At 37.2% G+C, this 19,698-nt stretch overlaps 1 protein-coding gene across 2 annotated transcripts in view; it reads right to left on the minus strand.

Annotated features, from left to right (window-relative positions):
* The window catches only part of LOC136866424 (vitellogenin-4), a 252,654-nt gene that overhangs the window by 49,386 nt on the left and 183,570 nt on the right, over positions 1–19,698 (minus strand). For both annotated transcript variants that reach the window (XM_068226732.1, XM_068226731.1), the window contains exons 18-19: positions 6,548–6,766; positions 3,624–3,986 (exon numbers count right to left, since the gene is read on the minus strand). In XM_068226732.1, coding sequence (XP_068082833.1) covers positions 3,624–3,986; positions 6,548–6,766 — 582 coding nt within the window. The remainder of the gene's footprint in view (positions 1–3,623; positions 3,987–6,547; positions 6,767–19,698) is intronic.

Below are 19,698 nucleotides of genomic sequence, written 5' to 3' on the forward strand. Positions count from 1 at the left end.
GACACAGATGATGCTAGTGAACACAGTGAACACGGCACAGCTTCAGAACAGTCAGATGAAAGTGAAAGTGAAATATCTACTGATGATATTCAGGTTAGAGGTGAACAGTGGAGAATAACTAATGCTTTTTATACTGGCAAAGATGGAATCCGATGGAACATTCACAAATGTCCCCCAAGCAAAACAGTGTGACAAAATCTGGTGAAGAAATTGCCAAGGGTAGCTCGAGAATTTCGGGATCATAAAAATGTATTAGATTGCTAGAAGATTTTCTTTCCTGATAATTTGATTACAGACAGTGTTGTTTTTACAGACCAGCAGCTACGTGTAATGCATTCACAATATACTTGTGAACGAGACTGTCCAGATACTGACTTTCAAGAAATAAATGCATTATTAGGGCTTCTACATCTAACAGGTGTTAAGAAAGGTCAACATCTGAACACAGATGACCTGTGGATCACAGATGGTACAGCTCCAGCTATATTTGTTTCAACAATGTCTAAAAAAAAGAAAAAAAATAAAAAAAAAAGATAGATTTCATACCTTAGTGCAAGCAATCGGTTGGATGACAAAGCTACAAGAAATGAGAGAATAAATGTTGATAACATTGCTCCTATTCATGGCATATTTGAAACTTCTGTAAACTTATGCGAAGTGAGCTATAACATTGGTGAATATGCAACGATTGATGAGATGTTTGAACCTTTTTAGAGGTAAATGCAAATTACAACAGTTCATTGAAAATAAACCTGTCAAGTGCAGAATAAAAATATGTGCACTTGTTGACTCAAAGACATATTTCACTAATAACATGGAAGTATACCCTGATGGTCCATATGAGATACCTAATAACGCAAGTAGTGGTGAAAAGGTTGATAACAACAGTGGGTGAAACATAACAATGGACAATTACTACACTAGTGTTCCTCTTTCAAATGACTTGTACACAAATCACAGACTGACAGTGGTGGGCACAATAGGTAAAAACAAACCACAAATCCCACCAGAGCTACTAAATGTAAAAGAGTGACCTCACTGCAACAGCATGTTTGCATTTGTAAAGGATCCTAATAAGTGTACTTTATTATCGTACATGCCAAGGAAGAAGTTGAAGAAGAATGTGTTACTTGTCTCAACAATGCATGCAGATGACAAAATTGATGAGGAATCAGGAGATGACAATAAGTCAGTAATTATAACTTTCTACATGACTAAAGGAGGAGTCGATGTTGTTGATAGGATGAAAAGCAAGTACAGTGTCACCCGGGTTAGTAATCGATGGCCATTTACTATTTTTTGTGGGTTACTGAATGTTGGAGCAATAAATGCCCAGATAATCTACAAAGCAAACACAAAATGTAATGATGCTAAGAAGGAAATTCTTGACTGATCTAGCCAAGGAACTGGTAAAGACTCACATGTTTCGTGGATCTTCCATTGAAACGCTACTTTCAGCACTTCGACAAAAAATAAGGCAACTAACAGGACTTGTGGCTTGTCCTCCAGAACAAAACCATGGAGAGAAAACGTGTGCTTTCTGTCTGCTAAGGAAAATCCGATTCACCCTGCGAATGTGCATTAGCTGCAATAGACATATATGCAATGAACATACTGATTCCACAACTCACATGTGCCAGATGTGCACTTTACAACCCAATTCAGACGAATAAACAATGACAGTTGATGTAAACTTAGGCTGCTTTTATTTTCATGTTATTTCATTTTCTGGTATTGTTCATTTGGGAACAACTATGATTCGTGTTAAATAAAATTCACGTTGAGCTCATGAGTTTTCCTGGGAATAATTATGTGTTGCTTGTGTGAAGATGCTGAAAAGAACATTAATACCATGGAATAAAGTAACCTAACTTTTAAACCGTAAACCAATATAGACTTCATTGGTATTTCAAATTGTATTTGTGATTAAGTAAGTAAGTAAGTTTGATAAGTTGATGCTATTTCATTTGAAATAAATGTAATGTTTAATTTTAACTGTATGTCATATTCTATTAAAATGTTAAAATTATCAGTATGCAATAAAAATATTAAAATAGAATGAAAATGAAAAGAAACATACAAAATCCTTGATTTTATAAGAGAAATACAGATGTTAGGCTCCACCTAACAACGCGAGTGATTGCGTGACTTGCCAATGCGCAAGTGATCGCAGGTTAATTTATACAGAGGCCTTGATGGAGCTCAGGCTCTTGGGTTAAATAAATAAATGTAAATACACCAATGGAAAAATTTGGAACACCATGACAGTATGTCAATTTATTCATGATTTAACCTAGAGGTAAATAACTTGATGATACTACATGATAAACCGTCCAGACCAAACCAAGCAATAGACACCAAGTACTGAAAGTGCTTAGCACCACATCAGTATCCATTTCACCTTCCTTAGGCATGTAGATGATCATACAGGTGACAAATACCTTCCTGCAGTATAGTATTTCAAGCCTCTTGCATCTGTTGTAACAATTGTTCAAGGTTAGTAGCTGGCCATACAGACTGTGTAAGCCATCATTTCATCATGTCTCAACTAGTTCACGAGGAAAAAGAGAGATATGTGGGAATCAGACTGGCCAGGACAGTTGTTGACCACTACAAAGAGAATGTTGGATAGCAGCAGTAATATATGGACAAGCACTATCCTGCTGAAATAGTACATCACCTTCCTGTTGCAGGAGTGGCAGCAGAACAAGTCAAATAATACCCTGAATTCACTGCACTATTTAATGGGCCCTCCACAAACACCAAAGGTGAATGGAATTATAGCTTATTGTGCCCCAACACCATGATTCATCAGAACCAGCTCTCATCACTGAAAACAACAGAGTGACATTCTCTTTTACAAGCAGGCATTGCTTGACACCACAGGATATGTGCACTATGGTACTGTGACAGAAGAGGATGTTGAGCTGAATGTACATGTATTCATAGTCCTGTTGCAAGTAGACAGTTCCCAATATTATGTGTGCATACTGCTGGTACCACATTTGCTTGGGTCTCTGCTGCAGATGCTCTGCCAGTGATGCCCTAACAATACACCTATCTTGATGTACGTCTGCGTTATGCTGGCATCACGAACCTAGCCTTCGGGTATGAGCCTGTTTAACTGACCACCACTGACAACATCACCATATTATGGATGCATCATGGCCAGTACATGCAACAATTCTTTGATATGACCATCCCACCTTGCTAAGTCCCACAATGCAACTCTTCCTAAACGGCTGTAATTGTACAACAGGGACATATAACTGTCTTCGAGACATGACCTTAGCTTAACTGTTGGTCGATGTCCTTGTAACATGCATCAGTTTAAGTACAATCTTCCAGCATGCAATTATTGTACATCACTCTTTAGGGTGTTGCAACTTTCTTTTTTTAGCACTGCAGATAGATAGATAGAAAGAAAATCTATTAGATGAGTAGGATATAAGAAATTATTTTCAAAAAATTCAGCACTATGAAAGACCAATTTTAAGCACATAATATGGCTTTCAAACAGAAATGTTCATTTTTGACCAAAACTGGATACAGTTATCATTTGAATTCTGTAAGGTATCTAATGAGAAGTATGGTATCATAAGGAGAACTTGCCATATACTCACATTTTTATATTTTATTGTAGCAGTATATCTGCGCAATGTAGCCTGTTCATAAGATGCTTGGTAGCAGGCTCCTGTTATTGGTGTATATTCCTCACCCCATTCATCAATATTCTTGGTATCAGACAAACAGATTCCACGAGGTCCACTGGAAGTTAAATTCATTAGTGCCTTCTGTTCATCTATTATTTCTCCTTGAGCTGAGATGCTGATCTCAAGACCATCCTGAGGGCATTTGCTTGAGGATGAACCTTCAGTTTTCCCCCAAATGAGATTTGCTTTGGCAGTTGCTGATTCAGAAGGAGTCCATGGCAGTAAAACTCCATCATGAGATTTTGGCATTTTTACTTCAGAATCTAAACAAAGCTGAATATACAATTAAGAGTGAATTTCTGCTTAAGTTACAAAATAAAGCAATTATCATTGCACTGATAAATAAATAATATGCTTGTGGCAATATAATTTTATTTAACATTGGATGATGACTTTTAATTGAAAATAGAAATAAGTTTAACTAAATTATTGCAAACCTCTGTTTAAAAAATGAGAACATGTTCATCGTACAATTCTCATAATCACAATAAAGAGAGAGTAACACTTGTTCATTCAAAAAATGAAACTCTTAAAAAAAAAAAATGTAATTACTGATTAATGATATACAGAAATGTTAAGTATCAAGTTGAGCAGGAGTTGAGTAATTGACTAAGAGACATGTCTTTTCTCTTGTATACTAAAATACTTTCAGCAAGTAAACTCTGTTATGGAATCTATTAAAAATGAACATTTTGAAATCAAATGTCAAAACAAGAAGACATAAGACCGATGTGATCCTCAAAATGATGGAGAGAAGGAGGATTATAAAGAGTAAACCTGATGAAATTAAATCTTTCATGACATGGTGACAGAAATATCAACTGTCGAGAAATCTTCAAGATGAGATAGTCGTCTCAACAATCAAATACTCTGCCTTGATCCTTCAACATCGTTTACATGGAGTTTATAGCATTTAAACATGGTTATTGTAACTTATATTATGTTTTAAGATTAATCTTATTTACTGTGCAAACATTTAATCATCTTTCATCAAAATTTTACAGTGTATTATTCTGTGTCCTGTGTTAAACCTAGAATGTCCTGGGTCAGATTAAATAAATAAAGTAAAGAGATCAGAAAGAAACCAATGAATGTGAAATTCAGGACAAATATGGAAGTGATGTATAAAGCAACATTTTTTTGGAATAATCCACCAGGTAGAAAATGAAAAATGACCAATGGAGGAGGTGCTACTTTGCAGTAAAAACACTCCGAGTTTAAAGAAGAATGTAGAATGTACTATGCTTCTCAGTGATGATAAAATGTGAAGTGGCTGACTACATTGTTTAGTCAATGGCTTGAATCATAATTGATTATATTGCCTTAAAAACCCAGAGCTAATTTGTGTTACGATTATAGAAGGACAAGCCATGTACTGGAATTCCTCTGAAGGTTGTCATTCATCAAAGATAGGAAGTTAGGAAGGAGGATAGAAAGATAGTCAAGACTAAGAACAATAATAAGCTACTGTGGGCAGAGGTAGCAACAGAGAGGCAAGGTTTAATACAAAAGTACCGTACAAGGATCAATTCTGCAACTTTGTAGATGGTCCCTCCTCTCATCAAATCAAAAAATTATTTACCAAAGGATGGGCAAGATATGCAAAGTAAGAATATTGCCTACACAGACTGGATTTAGAAATGCACATGGTTCATGTCAAGCTCTGTACATTCAGATATTTCAACATTGCAGGCACATTAATAGACACATCTACACCAGTGTTACTGATTATCAGCAAGCCTTTGATGGGATAGGATAAAGCCTCAAAAGATGGTTGAAATCTTAAAATCCATTGACTTGTATGACAGAGATCTGAGAATTATTGTCAGTTTCTATTGGAACCAGTCTGCTTCTGTGAAACTGGAAGATGAGAACACAGTGGATTTAAGAATCCTATGGGGTGTAAGAGTTGGGTACAGTCCCTAATATTATTAAACAGTCTAATACATCATTAGGAAATGATTAGATGACGTAGGAATGGGAGTAGGTATTCTTGAATGAGAATGGATAAATAACATTCATCATGCAGACAGCACAGTTATCTTCAGAGATAATCAGGAAAACTTGCAATCTCTTACTGATAAAGGAGTATGTAGCAGAGGAAACAAGAACAGAATGCACAAGCGTTGACAATGGCATGGTGTTGCTAGCCGAGAATGAACAGACAATGAATAAAATGAAAAAGATCTACAAGATCTAAATGAAGCAAGTTAGAAGTATGGGATGATCATTAACCATAAAACAAAATATTCTTTACAAGTTGTTAGCAACAGCCAAAAAGATGAGATTCTGTACTGTTAGGTATACTGCATTTTATTTTTTTCATTGATTTCAAATGTGAACTTTGAATGAAAGTGGAATCGTTTGAAATATGTTTGTACAGGTAAACAAACATGGAAAGAGACTTGTTGATATGGGAAGAACCTTTTCATTTTAAAATCTGACAACCTGAACCTGTAAGCTAATTACAGAGCTATTCTGAATAGCAGCCTACAGCCAAGATGATTGCCTATATCCAGGGTGGGGAAGAAGAAGAAGAAGAAGAAGAAGAAGAAGAAGAAGAAGAAGAAGAAGAAGAAGAAGAAGAAGAAGAAGAAGAAGAAGAAGAAGAAGAAGAAGAAGAAGAGCATCACTAAAGTATTCGAGCACTGTTATAGAATGAAAGTTAAATTAGAAGTCAAAACAGATACTTTCCAAATATCAATTTTTCATTTGTGTAGTTACTACCGAAGAACCTATAATTTAGGAAAAAGGAGCGGCAGTTAAAATTAGCTGATTCAACTATAGGCTGCAATATAAAAATTATAAAACTAAACACTATTAATTAAACATACCTTGTGGTCTTGTTTTCCTTTAGTTGCATGTGCTAATCTGAGTCTTAAATGTCGTTTTGTTCTATCTTGAGAAACCTTGTGGATGATACCAATGATCCATTCATGTAATGCAGTGTGGGAATCTGGAACCTTATGAGATAGACTCAGACTTATTTCTTGCTTACTGCCAGGATTATCTGAGCTAGGTTCATGATTCTTATATCCCAACACTCCTTCAATCTGCCATCAGAAAAGTTACATATTATATGAGCAGTTTAAAAAAAAAATTAGCATATGGCTTTCAGTACCAGGAGAGTCCGAGGACATGTTTGGCTCACCAGTTCTGTAGCTTCCTTTTCTGGTACACCCCATGGGGGTGAGTTACATGTACCGCTTAATAAGGGTGTTATCTTTGGGTGTAGGTGTAATTATACGGGTTAGGAATGGGAAGGAAGTGGCCGTGGCCTTGACAAAGGTACCATCCCGGCATTTGTCCGGAGGTGAAATGGGAAACCACGGAAAACCATTCTGAGGATGGCCATCATGGGATTCAAATTCCAAGTACAGAGACATAACAGGCCGTGCTGCAGTGCAGTGAGCTAACCCGTTCAGTATATGTACAGTGAGGATGATTGCCCAGTTGTAACAATAATCCCAACATCCCCCAGTGAGCATCCTTAAAATGGAAACTGAATATTATAAAAGATGATGTTAAGAGAAATATAAAAATGAAAAGTAAGTAAAATTATGTGGGAGGAATAAATAGTTACAGGCAAATTATTGTAATAATAATACTAATAATATTTAAAACACTAGGGTGATTTTTGTTGCAATTTTGAGAAAACGACTGAACCAGTTGACATCGTAAAGCATTCTGACGAAAGCTCTTGGCTTGCAGATTTGCAGAGTACCTTTCAAAGCATGAAAATTTCTTGGCGCATATTTTTAAATTATTAAAAAATGTAGCATTCTCATTGGTCAATATGCACACCAATACTTCCAGGCTGCCTGAATCGTGAGAGCGCTGAGCAGGTGGCATGATAGGGGAGATAGAAAGGGGTAGGCATGCATGCGCAGTCAGACATTTTTGGGTACAAACATGCCAGGTGGATTATTTCTTTCTCAACACTCATAGCAGTGCTCTTCACTCATTACTCATCATTCAAAGAGACACATACCAGATGGGGGACCTTTGCTCTTTCTTCATTAATGAGGAAATGTTTTCCATCCAGTTATGATTATGCAGCATTCATGGAAGATCGCATTGTGTTGTTTAATTTTGTTTTTATCCAAATGTTCATAGTTATCTGTATACATAATGGTTAAGTAGAGTAGCAGTAGTGATGAATTTACACTAGCGAGCAAACTGTACTTGATTTCAAGTTTTAACGGAAGGTACATTGCACATCCGATTAATAAGAGAAGGCAGAAATTGGTGAATTCCACCATTTATACAAGGAAGTGAAGAACGACCCATAGAAATTCCACGAATATTTAAGAATGTCAATGCAGACATGTTAATGTCTGACTCCTTAGCTGAATGGCCAGCATGCAGACCTTCAGTTCAGAGAGTCCCAGATTCGATTCCTGACACGGTTGGAGATTTTAATTGCTTGTGATTAATTCTTTTGGCTTGCGGACTGGATGTTTGTGTTTGTCTCAACACTCTCCTCTTCATATTCAGAGAACACACCACACTACCAACCACCACAGAAACACTACTCGCGTTACTTATAGTGATAGTTCTTTGTACGGGGCTGAGGAATAAGGAGGGAGCTAGCCCGAATCTGGGATACTACCAACTGAATGGAAATGAAATCTGAATTGAATCGATAATATGATCGATCGATATGTATTTGCTACAACTCCATTGACATGAATTCTCAGACAAATCACTTTCAAAATCGTCATTGCTCTCTGCAGTACTATTAATTATAATCTTGCTTATGACTATTTGCATGACATTGTCGTGCCTCCAGTAGTCTTCCTCCAGTTCTTTCAACTTTCTGCAGTACCCTTCCCAATCTGCGGTAGATACTGATAACACTTGCACATGACAATCTACTAGTATCCATAATGATATTGGATAAAACAGATTAGGTAGACTGGTTAGACAGACCTACCTCTTTTTACTAGGGCTGCGTGGAGAATCGCTGGGGTGAAAGGCAGAAAATGTCTTAATCCTATGAATAGTTGCAATAGATTTTCCCTATACGCGGCAGCACGTTGAATAGATTTGTTGAGGGGGAAGAGCAGCTCTTTATTTTTTTCTCCATAGCACACCAGTTTGCAGCTTGGGCTATTATTTTTCATCCCTCACTGTGTATAGCCCTTGATGTTCATTTCCTTGTAGGAGTTCCAGGCAGTTCCTGTGATGTACTTGAATTTTCCGCATTCACATTCATTCCTATGGTTCAAGGTGTGGGTTACTGTAGCCACGTCCTAGTTCGTGAACCATGAACAATGGCTGAGTGGCCTAGTAAGTGGTCCTGAGAGTCGGGATACCAGTTGCTATGGAATGGGAGTGGGCATCTCGGACATATTCTGAGTTATGGCCCTCCTTGTGCTCAGGCAGCTATGACTATACAATCTACCAGTGGTCCATAACCCGTTAGAGGAGAGATCCTCACTTGGACTATGTGTAAGTAGGGTAGCATCCTGGTTCATGACTTTACTGAGCTCAGAACATTTTAAGCAAGCCTCGGACCTGTGGGAGTAATGGAGTTCCACTCCCATTTGACAGGCAAGTGTCTCCTTGGAGACAACTTGGTGAAAGAAGTGGAATTCGATGGGGAACTATCAATATTAATGGGGCTTATGGAAGAAAGAAAGTAGAACTGGCCGAGTCAGCAAAGAGGATGCATCTGGATGTGCTAGGAGTAAGTGATATTCGGGTAAGGGGAGATAACGAGGAAGAGATAGGAGATTATAAAGTGTACTTATGAGGTGTTAGAAAGGGAAGGGCAGAGTATGGGGTAGGGCTGTTTATCAGGAATACCATTGCACGCAACATAGTTTCTGTTAGGCACGTAAATGAGCAAATGATGTGGGTAGATTTGGCAGTTAGAGGAATCAGGACGAGAATTGTCTCAGTGTATTCACCATGTGAGGGTGCAGATGAGGATGAAGTTGACAAGTTTTATGAAGCATTGAGTGATATCATGGTCAGGGTCAACAGCAAGGACAGAATAGTGCTAAAGGCGATTTCAGTGAGAAAGTTGGAAATAGGAGTGAAGGATACGAAAGGGTGATTGGTAAATGTGGGGACGATATGGAAGCTAATGGGAATGGGAAGCGTTTGCTGGACTTCTGTGCTAGTATGGGTTTAGCAGTTACGATTACATTCTTCAAGCATAAGGCTATTCATTGCAAGTGAATAATCTCATGTTTTAATCCGTATTGAAATCTGTTATTTGCAATAACAAAGTTTTTATTGTAATCCACCTGTTCAACACATTATAATGTTGTCACATTTAAAATATCATCATTAATAGACAAGTTATTTGTGGGACATGTTTCGCTCCCTTACAGAGCATCATCAGCCAAATCTGAATCTTGAAGAATGGTTATGTTCGTAAACAATGAATCAAGAACTACTGAAAACATTTTTTCACAAACTTAAACTTACTCCATTAGAATATCATAAAATACATAATCTTTGGTGACATGCCTTAATAACATGGGCTTAGTAGGAGATATACATTAAAATTGTGGTAGAATGAGTTATTCTAAAATACTTAAAACAATTAGAATGTTTAACATCTTTGAAAGAGGTGAAATTCAATCTTAAGAACTAAATTTGAAAATTTCTTTGTAATGAGATCTGGTAGAAAAGTTTTATATCCTTTAAGGATATGAGTCTATAAAGATTCAAAGATCTCTTCTATTTGATAATTGGACTAATGACAGGATCAACCAAATCTGAATCTTGAAGAATGGGTACGTTTATAAACATTGACTCAAGAACCGTTAAATCACTATTTCACAAACACAAACTTACTCTACTAGAGTATCATAAAATACAGAATTTTTGGTGACATGCCTTAATAACTTCGGTTTAGTAGGAGAGATACATTAAAATTGTGGTAGAATGAGTTGTTCTAAAATACTTAAAACAAGTAGCATGTCTAACATCTTAGAAGGACGTGAAATTCAATCTTAAGAAAGAAATTGAAAATTTCTTTGCAATGAGGTCTGGTGAAAAAGTTTTATATCTCTTAAGGATAAGAGTCTATAAAGATTCAAAAATCTCGTCAATTTGATAATTAAACTTGTAGCAGGATAATATTGGTCTTCATGATATTTAAATGCTTCTTGTCATTTGACCCCAGTGAGTGCTGTTGTTGACGGCGGTAACCATACATTGAAATTGCAGATTTAAAAAGGTATGATTGAAAGGGACGTAAATCGACGATCGTGGTTAAAAGTTGTTATGGAGTTTATTTGTTGTATTTCTTTCCAATTGCCATTTGACAGTTTGGTGTTAACTAAGGTTGTATGGCGACTGCTTGCTGTTCCGCGTCTACTCTCGAGTCAATGTTTATAAACGTACCCATTATTCGAGATTCAGATTTGGTTGATCCTGTCATAAGTCCAATTATCAAATCAAAGAGATCTTTGAATCTTTATAGACTCTTATCCTTAAAAGATACAAATTTTTTTTATCAGATCTCATTACAAAAAAATGTTCAAATTTAGTTCTTAAGATTGAATTTCACCTCTTTCAAAGATGTTAAACATTCTAATTGTTTTAAGTATTTTAGAATAACTCATTCTACCACATTTTTAATGTATACCTCCTACTAAGCCCATGTTATTAAGGCATGTCACCAAAGATTATGTATTTTATAATATTCTAATGGAGTAAGTTTAAGTTTGTGAAAAATTTTTTTCAATAGTTCTTGATTCATTGTTTATGAACATAACCATTCTTCGAGATTCAGATTTGGCTGATGATGCTCTGTAAGGGAGCGAAACATGTCCCACAAATAACTTGTCTATTAATGATGATATTTTAAATGTGACAACATTATAATGTATTGAACAGGTGGATTACAATAAAAACTTTGTTATTGCAAATAAGGCTATTCACCGCTACACATGGGAGGCTAGGGGTACTAGATCCATAATAGACTATATCTTAACCAACTTCGAATTCAGGAAATCTGTGAGGAACGTACGAGTTTTCTGGGGATTTTTCAATGATACAGTCCACTATCTGATCTGTAGTGAAATAAGTATCCTAGGCCTAGCGTAGAGAAAGAGAAATCTGTCTGCAAACGAATAAGGGTAGAAAATCTCCACAATGAGGAAATTAGACAGAAGTACATGGATATGATTAGTGAGAAGTTTTGAACAGTAGACAGTAAGCAGGTTCAGGATATAGAAAGAGAATGGATGGCATACAGGGATGTTGTTGTAGAAACAGCAAGGGAATGTCTAGGAACAACTGTGTGTAAAGATGGGAAAAGGCAAACATCTTAATGGAAAGATGAAGTGAGAGCAGCTTGTAAATGTAAAAAGAAGGCTTATCAGAAATGGCTCCAAACAAGGGCCAAGGCAGACAGGGATTTGTATGTAGATGAAAGAAACAGAGCGAAACAAATAGTTGTTGAATCCAAAAAGAAGTCATGGGAAAATTTTGGTCATAACCTGGAAAACCTAGGTCAAGCAGCAGGGAAAACTTTCTGGACAGTAATAAGGACTCTTAGGAAGGGAGGGAAAAAGAAAATGAACAGTGTTTTCAGTAATTCAAGTGAACTCATAATAGATCCCAGGGAATCACTGGAGAAGTGGAGGGAATATTTTGAATATCTTCTCAACGTAAAAGGAAATCTTCCTGGTGGTGTTGTGAACAGCCAAGCTCTTGGGGAGGAGGAAAAGATTGTTGGTGAAATTATGTTTGAGGAAGTGGAAAGGATGGTAAATAAACTCCATTGTCATAAAGCAGCAGGAATAGATGAAATTATATCTGAAATGGTGGTGAAGTATAGTGGGAAGGGAGGGATGAAATGGGTTCACAGAGTAGTAAGATTGGCATAGAGCGTTTGGTAAGGTACGTTCAGATTGGACAAAAGCAGTAATTGCACCTATCTATAAGCAAGGGAACAGGAAGGATTGCAACAACTATCGAGGTATCTCATTGATTAGTATACCAGGCAAAGTATTCACTGGCATCTTGGAAGGGAGGGTGCAATCACTAGCTGAGAGGAAGTTGGATGAAAACCAGTGTGGTTTCAGACCACAGAGGGGCTGTCAGGATCAGATTTTCAGTATGTGCCAGGTAATTTAAAAATGCTATGAGAGGAATAGGCAGTTGTGTTTATGTTTCGTAGATCTAGAGAAAGCATATGACAGGGTACCGAGGGAAAAGATGTTTGCCATACTGGGGGACTATGGAATTAAACGTAGATTATTAAAATCAATCAAAGGCACTTATGTTGACAATTGGGCTTCAGTAAGAATTGATGGTAGAATGAGTTCTTGGTTCAGGGTACTTACATGGGTTAGACAAGGCTGTAATCTTTCATCTTTGCTGTTCGTAGTTTACATGGATCATCTGCTGAAAGGTATAAAATGGCAGGGAGGGATTCAATTAGGTGGAAATGTAGTAAGCAGTCTGGCCTATGCTGATGACTTGGTCTCATGTCAGATTGTGCCGGAAGCCTGCAGTCTAATATCTTGGAACTTGAAAATAGGTGCAATGAGTATGGTATGAAAATTAGCCTTTCGAAGACTAAATTGATAAGTAAACTCTTTCAAGATTAAAATTATTGTGTCCACCTTTTCAATACAAATATATATTATTAGTGGTTAAATTCTACATGAATAAAACACACCAGTTAGGGACATGTTTCGCCCTAGTTATGGGCATCTTCAGCCTATATTAATCCTAATATCAAGAATTAAATTATAAATATTGGAACTTATAGTAAACTAACTTAATACTAAATACAATTGTCTTATGTTATTTACACAGTTTACAATATGTACAGTATGTACAATAAGTGCATTAACCTTACCAGAATTTATGAACAATTAATTACATTTTTTACAATGACCAGACCTCCGATTGCAGATTGGATTGATCACAGCTTGAATTGGGGCTTCTCAATAGTATTGACTAGAATTTATCACTGCATGAGTTGGGGTTTCTTCAGCTGTTATAGTCGCCTGAGTCATAAGAATTTTTACAACACCGGAATCTTGGATAAAATCGTTAATATTCAATTTATAGTCCGCATGTAGTTGGAAATGAAATCCATTCAAACGAAGACAACATTTGGGCCAAAAATAAATGAACTTTATATAATTGTAAATTTAAGAGGGCTTTCTTTTGTACATTGCTTTAATTTAATTTCTTATCCAAATCTCATTGACCTTATTCTGAATTCTATTTGTATTATGAACAATGAAATTTGAATTAACTTATTTTATAATGACTAGAATTCCAATTGTGGATTGGATCCTGGTAGTTAGCATTACTAGTGTTGCTCATACCTTAGTGACTTTCATATTGTCAAAGCCAAGCATGAGACTGAGACACGTCAATAAGACTTTGATAGCTACAGACCTATTGCATTAAATCATGGAAAAATACCTTAAAATAAGACTAAATAATTACTTAAGTAAATATAACATACCTAAAGAACATATGTATGGCTTTTGGAAGGGTAAAAGTATACAACTTTTGCTGACAGAATTTGTTAACATTTTTAACAATGCCTTGAATCATAATAAACTAATTATGGTGTTATTCTTAGACTTTTCTAAAGCATCTGATACTGTTAACACCACGACATGTTACTAAACAAACTTTATGTTGGTATAACAGGTACTCCTTATAAATTATTTGAGAGTTATTTGAAGAATAGGAGTGTGTTACAAAAATAAATTGTAACACATTTTTTTGGGCAATCAGAACCTAGAGTAAGGGCTGCTAAATTTCTTGGACTAATTATTGACAAATCACCAACATGGAATGATCAAATCGAATCTATCTGTGACAAACTGATCCCAGCTATCGGCATTCTAAATAGACTGAATTACAAAGTTTCTCATGATTTATTGAAAAGTAGTTTCCAAGTGCTAGTTGAGAGCCATATTACTTATATGATCCATATATCGGCACTCTGTACTAAAGAATTATTCACTAGAGTAGTTGTACTGCATAAAGGAGTACTGAAAATACTTTTTAAATTGCCTCTGTTAACTCCTACTCAACAAGTGTACAGGCTATGCAATGTTCTATAACTTGATAGCCTACAATAGAAATCTCATAATTTGGCACACTCAAATATGTCATGTAGAACACTTTAATAATTCACAATTATAATACAAGAAATGCTAATAATATCCACTGTACTGTAATCCATTCAAATAAATATGGAAGTAATTAATTGTGGCATTATTCTGTTAGTCTCTAAAATAAACTGCCAGAAGATATAAAGAATACCTCTTCAATACAAATGTTCAAAAAGAAGTTAAAGAATTATCTTAAACAGAAAAAAATTGTAGAGTTAATACATTTTGAAACTGACTTACATTTTCCTTCTTGTATATTTAGTAGTTTGTTTGCCTGCTTGTTTACACTTATAATTCACTTATATAAAACAAAACATATACATATGATTATATTTCTATGATACATTAATATTTTATGATACTAACGTACATTATGTGCGATATGTAGTAGTTGGATTTATTAATGTATCCAAAATTATTGTTAAACTGATTTGATGTTACAAACTTATATTACTGGTGTGTATTAATTTACTTTAGAAATACTCTGTAGCCATGATATATTAGAATGTACTGCACCACAGTGAGCTTTAGCTCAGGTAAATAAATAAATAAATAAAGAAAGAAAGAAAGAAAGAAAGAAAGAAAGAAATAGCTGCGTGCTTGCATTTGGGAGATGGAGTGTTTTCAACCCCACCATCAGCAGCCCTGAAGAAGGTTTTTCATGGTTTTCCATTTTCACACCAGGGAAATGATAGGCTGTTCATTAATTAACACCATGGCTGCTCCTTCCTAACCCTAGCACTTTCTTATCCTTTCAGCATGTGTTAGTGTGATGTTGGAACTACTAGCATAGCAATGTAACAATCTATGCAGATAACATTCCTATATATTGTTGTTGTGCCTAAAAAAATGCTATGTGATAATATAATCAGCTTAGAACTCTGGCCAAAAAGGTTCTGTCATCTGAGGTTCAGTTTTGTATGAATAATAGATACTACTGATCTGAGCCACGATCAAAGCTGTCAACTTGGACTTAGAATGTCAGCACCGGGTAAGTTGGCCGTGTGGTTAGGGGCGCACGGCTGTGAGTTTGCATCTGGGAGATAGTGGATTCGAATCCCACTGTCCGCAGCCCTGAAGATGGTTTTCCGTGGTTTCCTATTTTCACACCAGGCAAATGCTGGGGCTATACCTTAATTAAAGCCACAGCTGCTTCCTTCCAACTTCTAGGCCTTTCCTATCCCATCGTCGCCATAAGACCTATCTGTGTCGGTGCGACGTAAAGCCACTAGCAAAAAAAAAAATTGGAATGTCAGCACTCTTACCTCCTGAACCACTCAGCCCAGCAACCGATAAAAAGTGCGAATGGGTAAAAGGCTGAAAATGTGTGGTACCCTAGCACTTAAATTTTGGCAATCTTTTTTGGATTGGATGATGGTGGTGGTGGTGGTGGTGGTGGTCGTGATGATGATGGCTGAAACTAAAATAATAATAATAATAATAATAATAATAATAATAATAATAATAATAATAATAATAATAATAATAATAATAATAATAATAATAATAATAATAATAATAATAATAATAATAATAATAATAAGATCATGTGTAATGGTGCTGCGTCATTTGTCGGCTTATACAGAAGAACTGTACTTCTTTTATGGCTTCCGAGGAATAATAGTGGTTCTACTTGTGGTGTTACAAATGAGTTAGTATTATCTTGTGATTCTGTTGTTATATAACAGGGTTTTTGGTTAATATTTAAAATGAATTTCATGCCGTAAATGTCCGCCATATTGGTAAATACGACAATTATTCCATAGATAACACGATCTAGAGGTCACTTCATATATCTAGTGAACATTTTTTATATAACTGCACTCATTTTGTTTCCTTTGTCATCAATTCCATAGAAACCACGAATAAGATATGCAATATTCCTTTTACTATCAGCGTTGCCAAGGCCACACTGCCGGCCACTATATTGTCAGCCATTTTTAAGCCTGGCAATGTGACGCATATGTAATGGACAGCATAATGCATTATTACCTGGTCAGCTCACGTGGGGGTTTAGTTCCGAACTGAGTACGAACTAAGCATAACCCTGCGTGAGACACTGGGATGGGGCCCTCAACCCCGACACGGCGCGTCCCAATGACTAATAGGGGAAGTCTCCTGTAGATATACAGGACAAGTGTGAATAAGACGTAGTCAAATAAGCACTCGCGGATCAACTGAGGAAACTAGAACTGTGGTCAACGGCTTCGATGGCAGAAGAGGACATATGTCTCAATGGCTGAGAGGGCGGAAGAACCAAAAATAAAATCCACCTCGCGCCTGACTCGGATCGAGCGGTGAAGTGGTCAGCGTCTGTTTACCTAGTAGGTACGGCTGTATAGTTACGTTCCAGGAACTAGCAATCCCTGGTCCTAATTTCCCAGTGGAAACACTGGATCAATCTTTGATTACAAGCTATGATGATTCGTGAGAGTAAAATCAGCATTACCCCAGGTGGTAACCAATCCACCCGTCATGAGACGGCTACTGGGTATTCGGATTCTGGGGAACCCAGGCAATCACGAACGCAGAGAAAGTCGGAGTTCTCTGGCAAACTAACATCCAAAACCTTCACATACATTGGCATGTTCAATGTAAATACCTTAATCCAACCTGGTAAATTGCACAATCTTGCAACAGAACTAGATCAACAGAAAATTCAGATACTTGCCCTGCAGGAAACGAGATTCACTGATGAGGACACAGCTGATTATGGAAACTACCGTATCTTCAAGAGTAAAACGGAGCGGAGAGTTGGTAAGGGAACTCCCTTACTAGGAATGGCCTTCATGGTACATAAAAGTATTGTAGACTCAATAAAAGAAGTTACTCCCATAGGTAACCGGCTCATGACAATGCGAATCCAATGTGCTAACAAGAAATATACAATAGTGAATGTACATGCACCCACTAACGCGGACAATAAAAAAGAACCGCAAAAAACTGATGCATTCTGGGCTAAACTTGAGAAAATCATGGCGAAGATTCCAAAAGAGGATACAAAAATTTTGCTGGGCGACTTTAACGCACAAATTGGTAAAGAAAAAGAACATCAGAAAACTGTTGGCAAATTCCCTGCTCACAAATTCACTAACAAAAACGGGTTGAGACTCGTTGAACTGTGTCAACAAAACAATCTTAAAATCATGTCAACTTCTCTGAGAAAATCTCCACGGAAACAGAAGACCTGGAGGTCTCCCGTTCCAGGGATCGGTGAATTTCAAATCGATCACATTGCCATCTCTCATCCCATGCAGAGAGAGGTACACGATGTACAGGTACGCCGAGGAGCAAACGTCGATTCCGATCACTACCTAGTGAGAATAAAAGTAAAATTCACCCCGAAGAAAATTCATCATAAGAGGTCACAAATACCGAAGTTTGATACGACACAGATTGGAAATACTAATCTGCAAGAAGTGTGGGAAAGGGAACATGCAGGCACCTGGGAGAAATTCCGCAACAAAATCATCCAGAAAGCTCGAGAGCAAATTCCCCTGAAAAAGAATACTAAACACCCTTGGTGGAATTCTGAATGTGAACGTGCCTTGAAGGAACGAAAAGAAGCATTCCAGAAATACAACAGCAAGAAATCACCAGAAAACCAAACATATTTCAATGAAACTAGAAAACGAGTAGCCAAAATCATCAGGCAGGTCAAGAGAAAACACTTGAAGCAACAACTGGACTCGATTGAAGACAACTTTCGTAACTACAATGTACGAGATTTCTACAGGGAATTCGGAGGACAAGTCCGTGGGTATGCTCCTCAAAACCTGGCTTTCAAAAGATCAGATGGAAAACTTGCATTCAGTAATCAAGATAATTGTCAGGAATTAGCACTTTACTTCGCTGATCTCCTCAACTGTCCAGAGCCCCTCACAAGATTCCCTCAAGAACCCCCAAGTCACACTTTCCCAGAATCTCCACCACCGACAGAGGAAGAAATCCGCGGCCACATCCTCAAACTTAAAAACAATAGGACCTCCGGAGAAGATGGCATCATTGCGGAACTTCTGAAAAATCTTGGACCTAACTCCCTCAAGGAGCTCACTCAAATCATCACAGATATCTGGCAATCGGAAGAATTACCTCAGGACTGGAAATGCGCCCTCATCCACCCATTACACAAAAAGGGAGATAAGACCGACGTAAACAATTACAGGGGCATTTCTCTTCTCCAAGTGACTTACAAAATTCTTTCAGCTTGCCTTTTGAAGAGAACGCAAGAACAACTTGAACAAAGTATTGGCGAATATCAAGCAGGCTTCCGCCCTGGTCGCTCGTGTGCAGAACAAATATTCAACTTGAAGGCAACACTTAAATACAAAGCACTGAGGAACAAACCGGTCATCTGCATTTTTGTTGACTTCAGGAAAGCGTATGACTCGGTTGATCGACAGTCTCTCTTCGTTATTCTTGAGGAACTGGGGCTTGATTCCAAGACCCTCAACCTCATCAAGGCAACACTCACTGACACTATCTCCAAAGTTAAATTCATGGGGGAGATCTCTGAACCATTCCCGATTAAAACTGGCGTCCGACAAGGTGACGGCTTATCTCCGCTTCTTTTCAACCTCGTCCTAGACAAAGTCATCCGCGAGTGGGAAAAGGTATTGAAAGACATGGGATACTGGCGCCCCATACGACTAGGACGACCCAAAGACGGTATTGAGATATCATGCCTCGCTTTTGCAGATGACCTGGCCATACTTACAAATGATGTATTCACAGCCGTTAAACAAATTGAAACCCTTAGCGAATGTGCTGGAAAGGTTGGCCTACAAATTTCCTTTGAAAAGACCAAGTTCTTCTGCTCAAAACTTGACATCCAAACTTTGAACACGACACATGGGCAAATCAACCGA

The sequence above is a fragment of the Anabrus simplex genome, chromosome 3, assembly GCF_040414725.1.
Source record: "Anabrus simplex isolate iqAnaSimp1 chromosome 3, ASM4041472v1, whole genome shotgun sequence".
In the NCBI taxonomy this organism is placed as follows: Eukaryota; Metazoa; Arthropoda; class Insecta; order Orthoptera; family Tettigoniidae; genus Anabrus; species Anabrus simplex.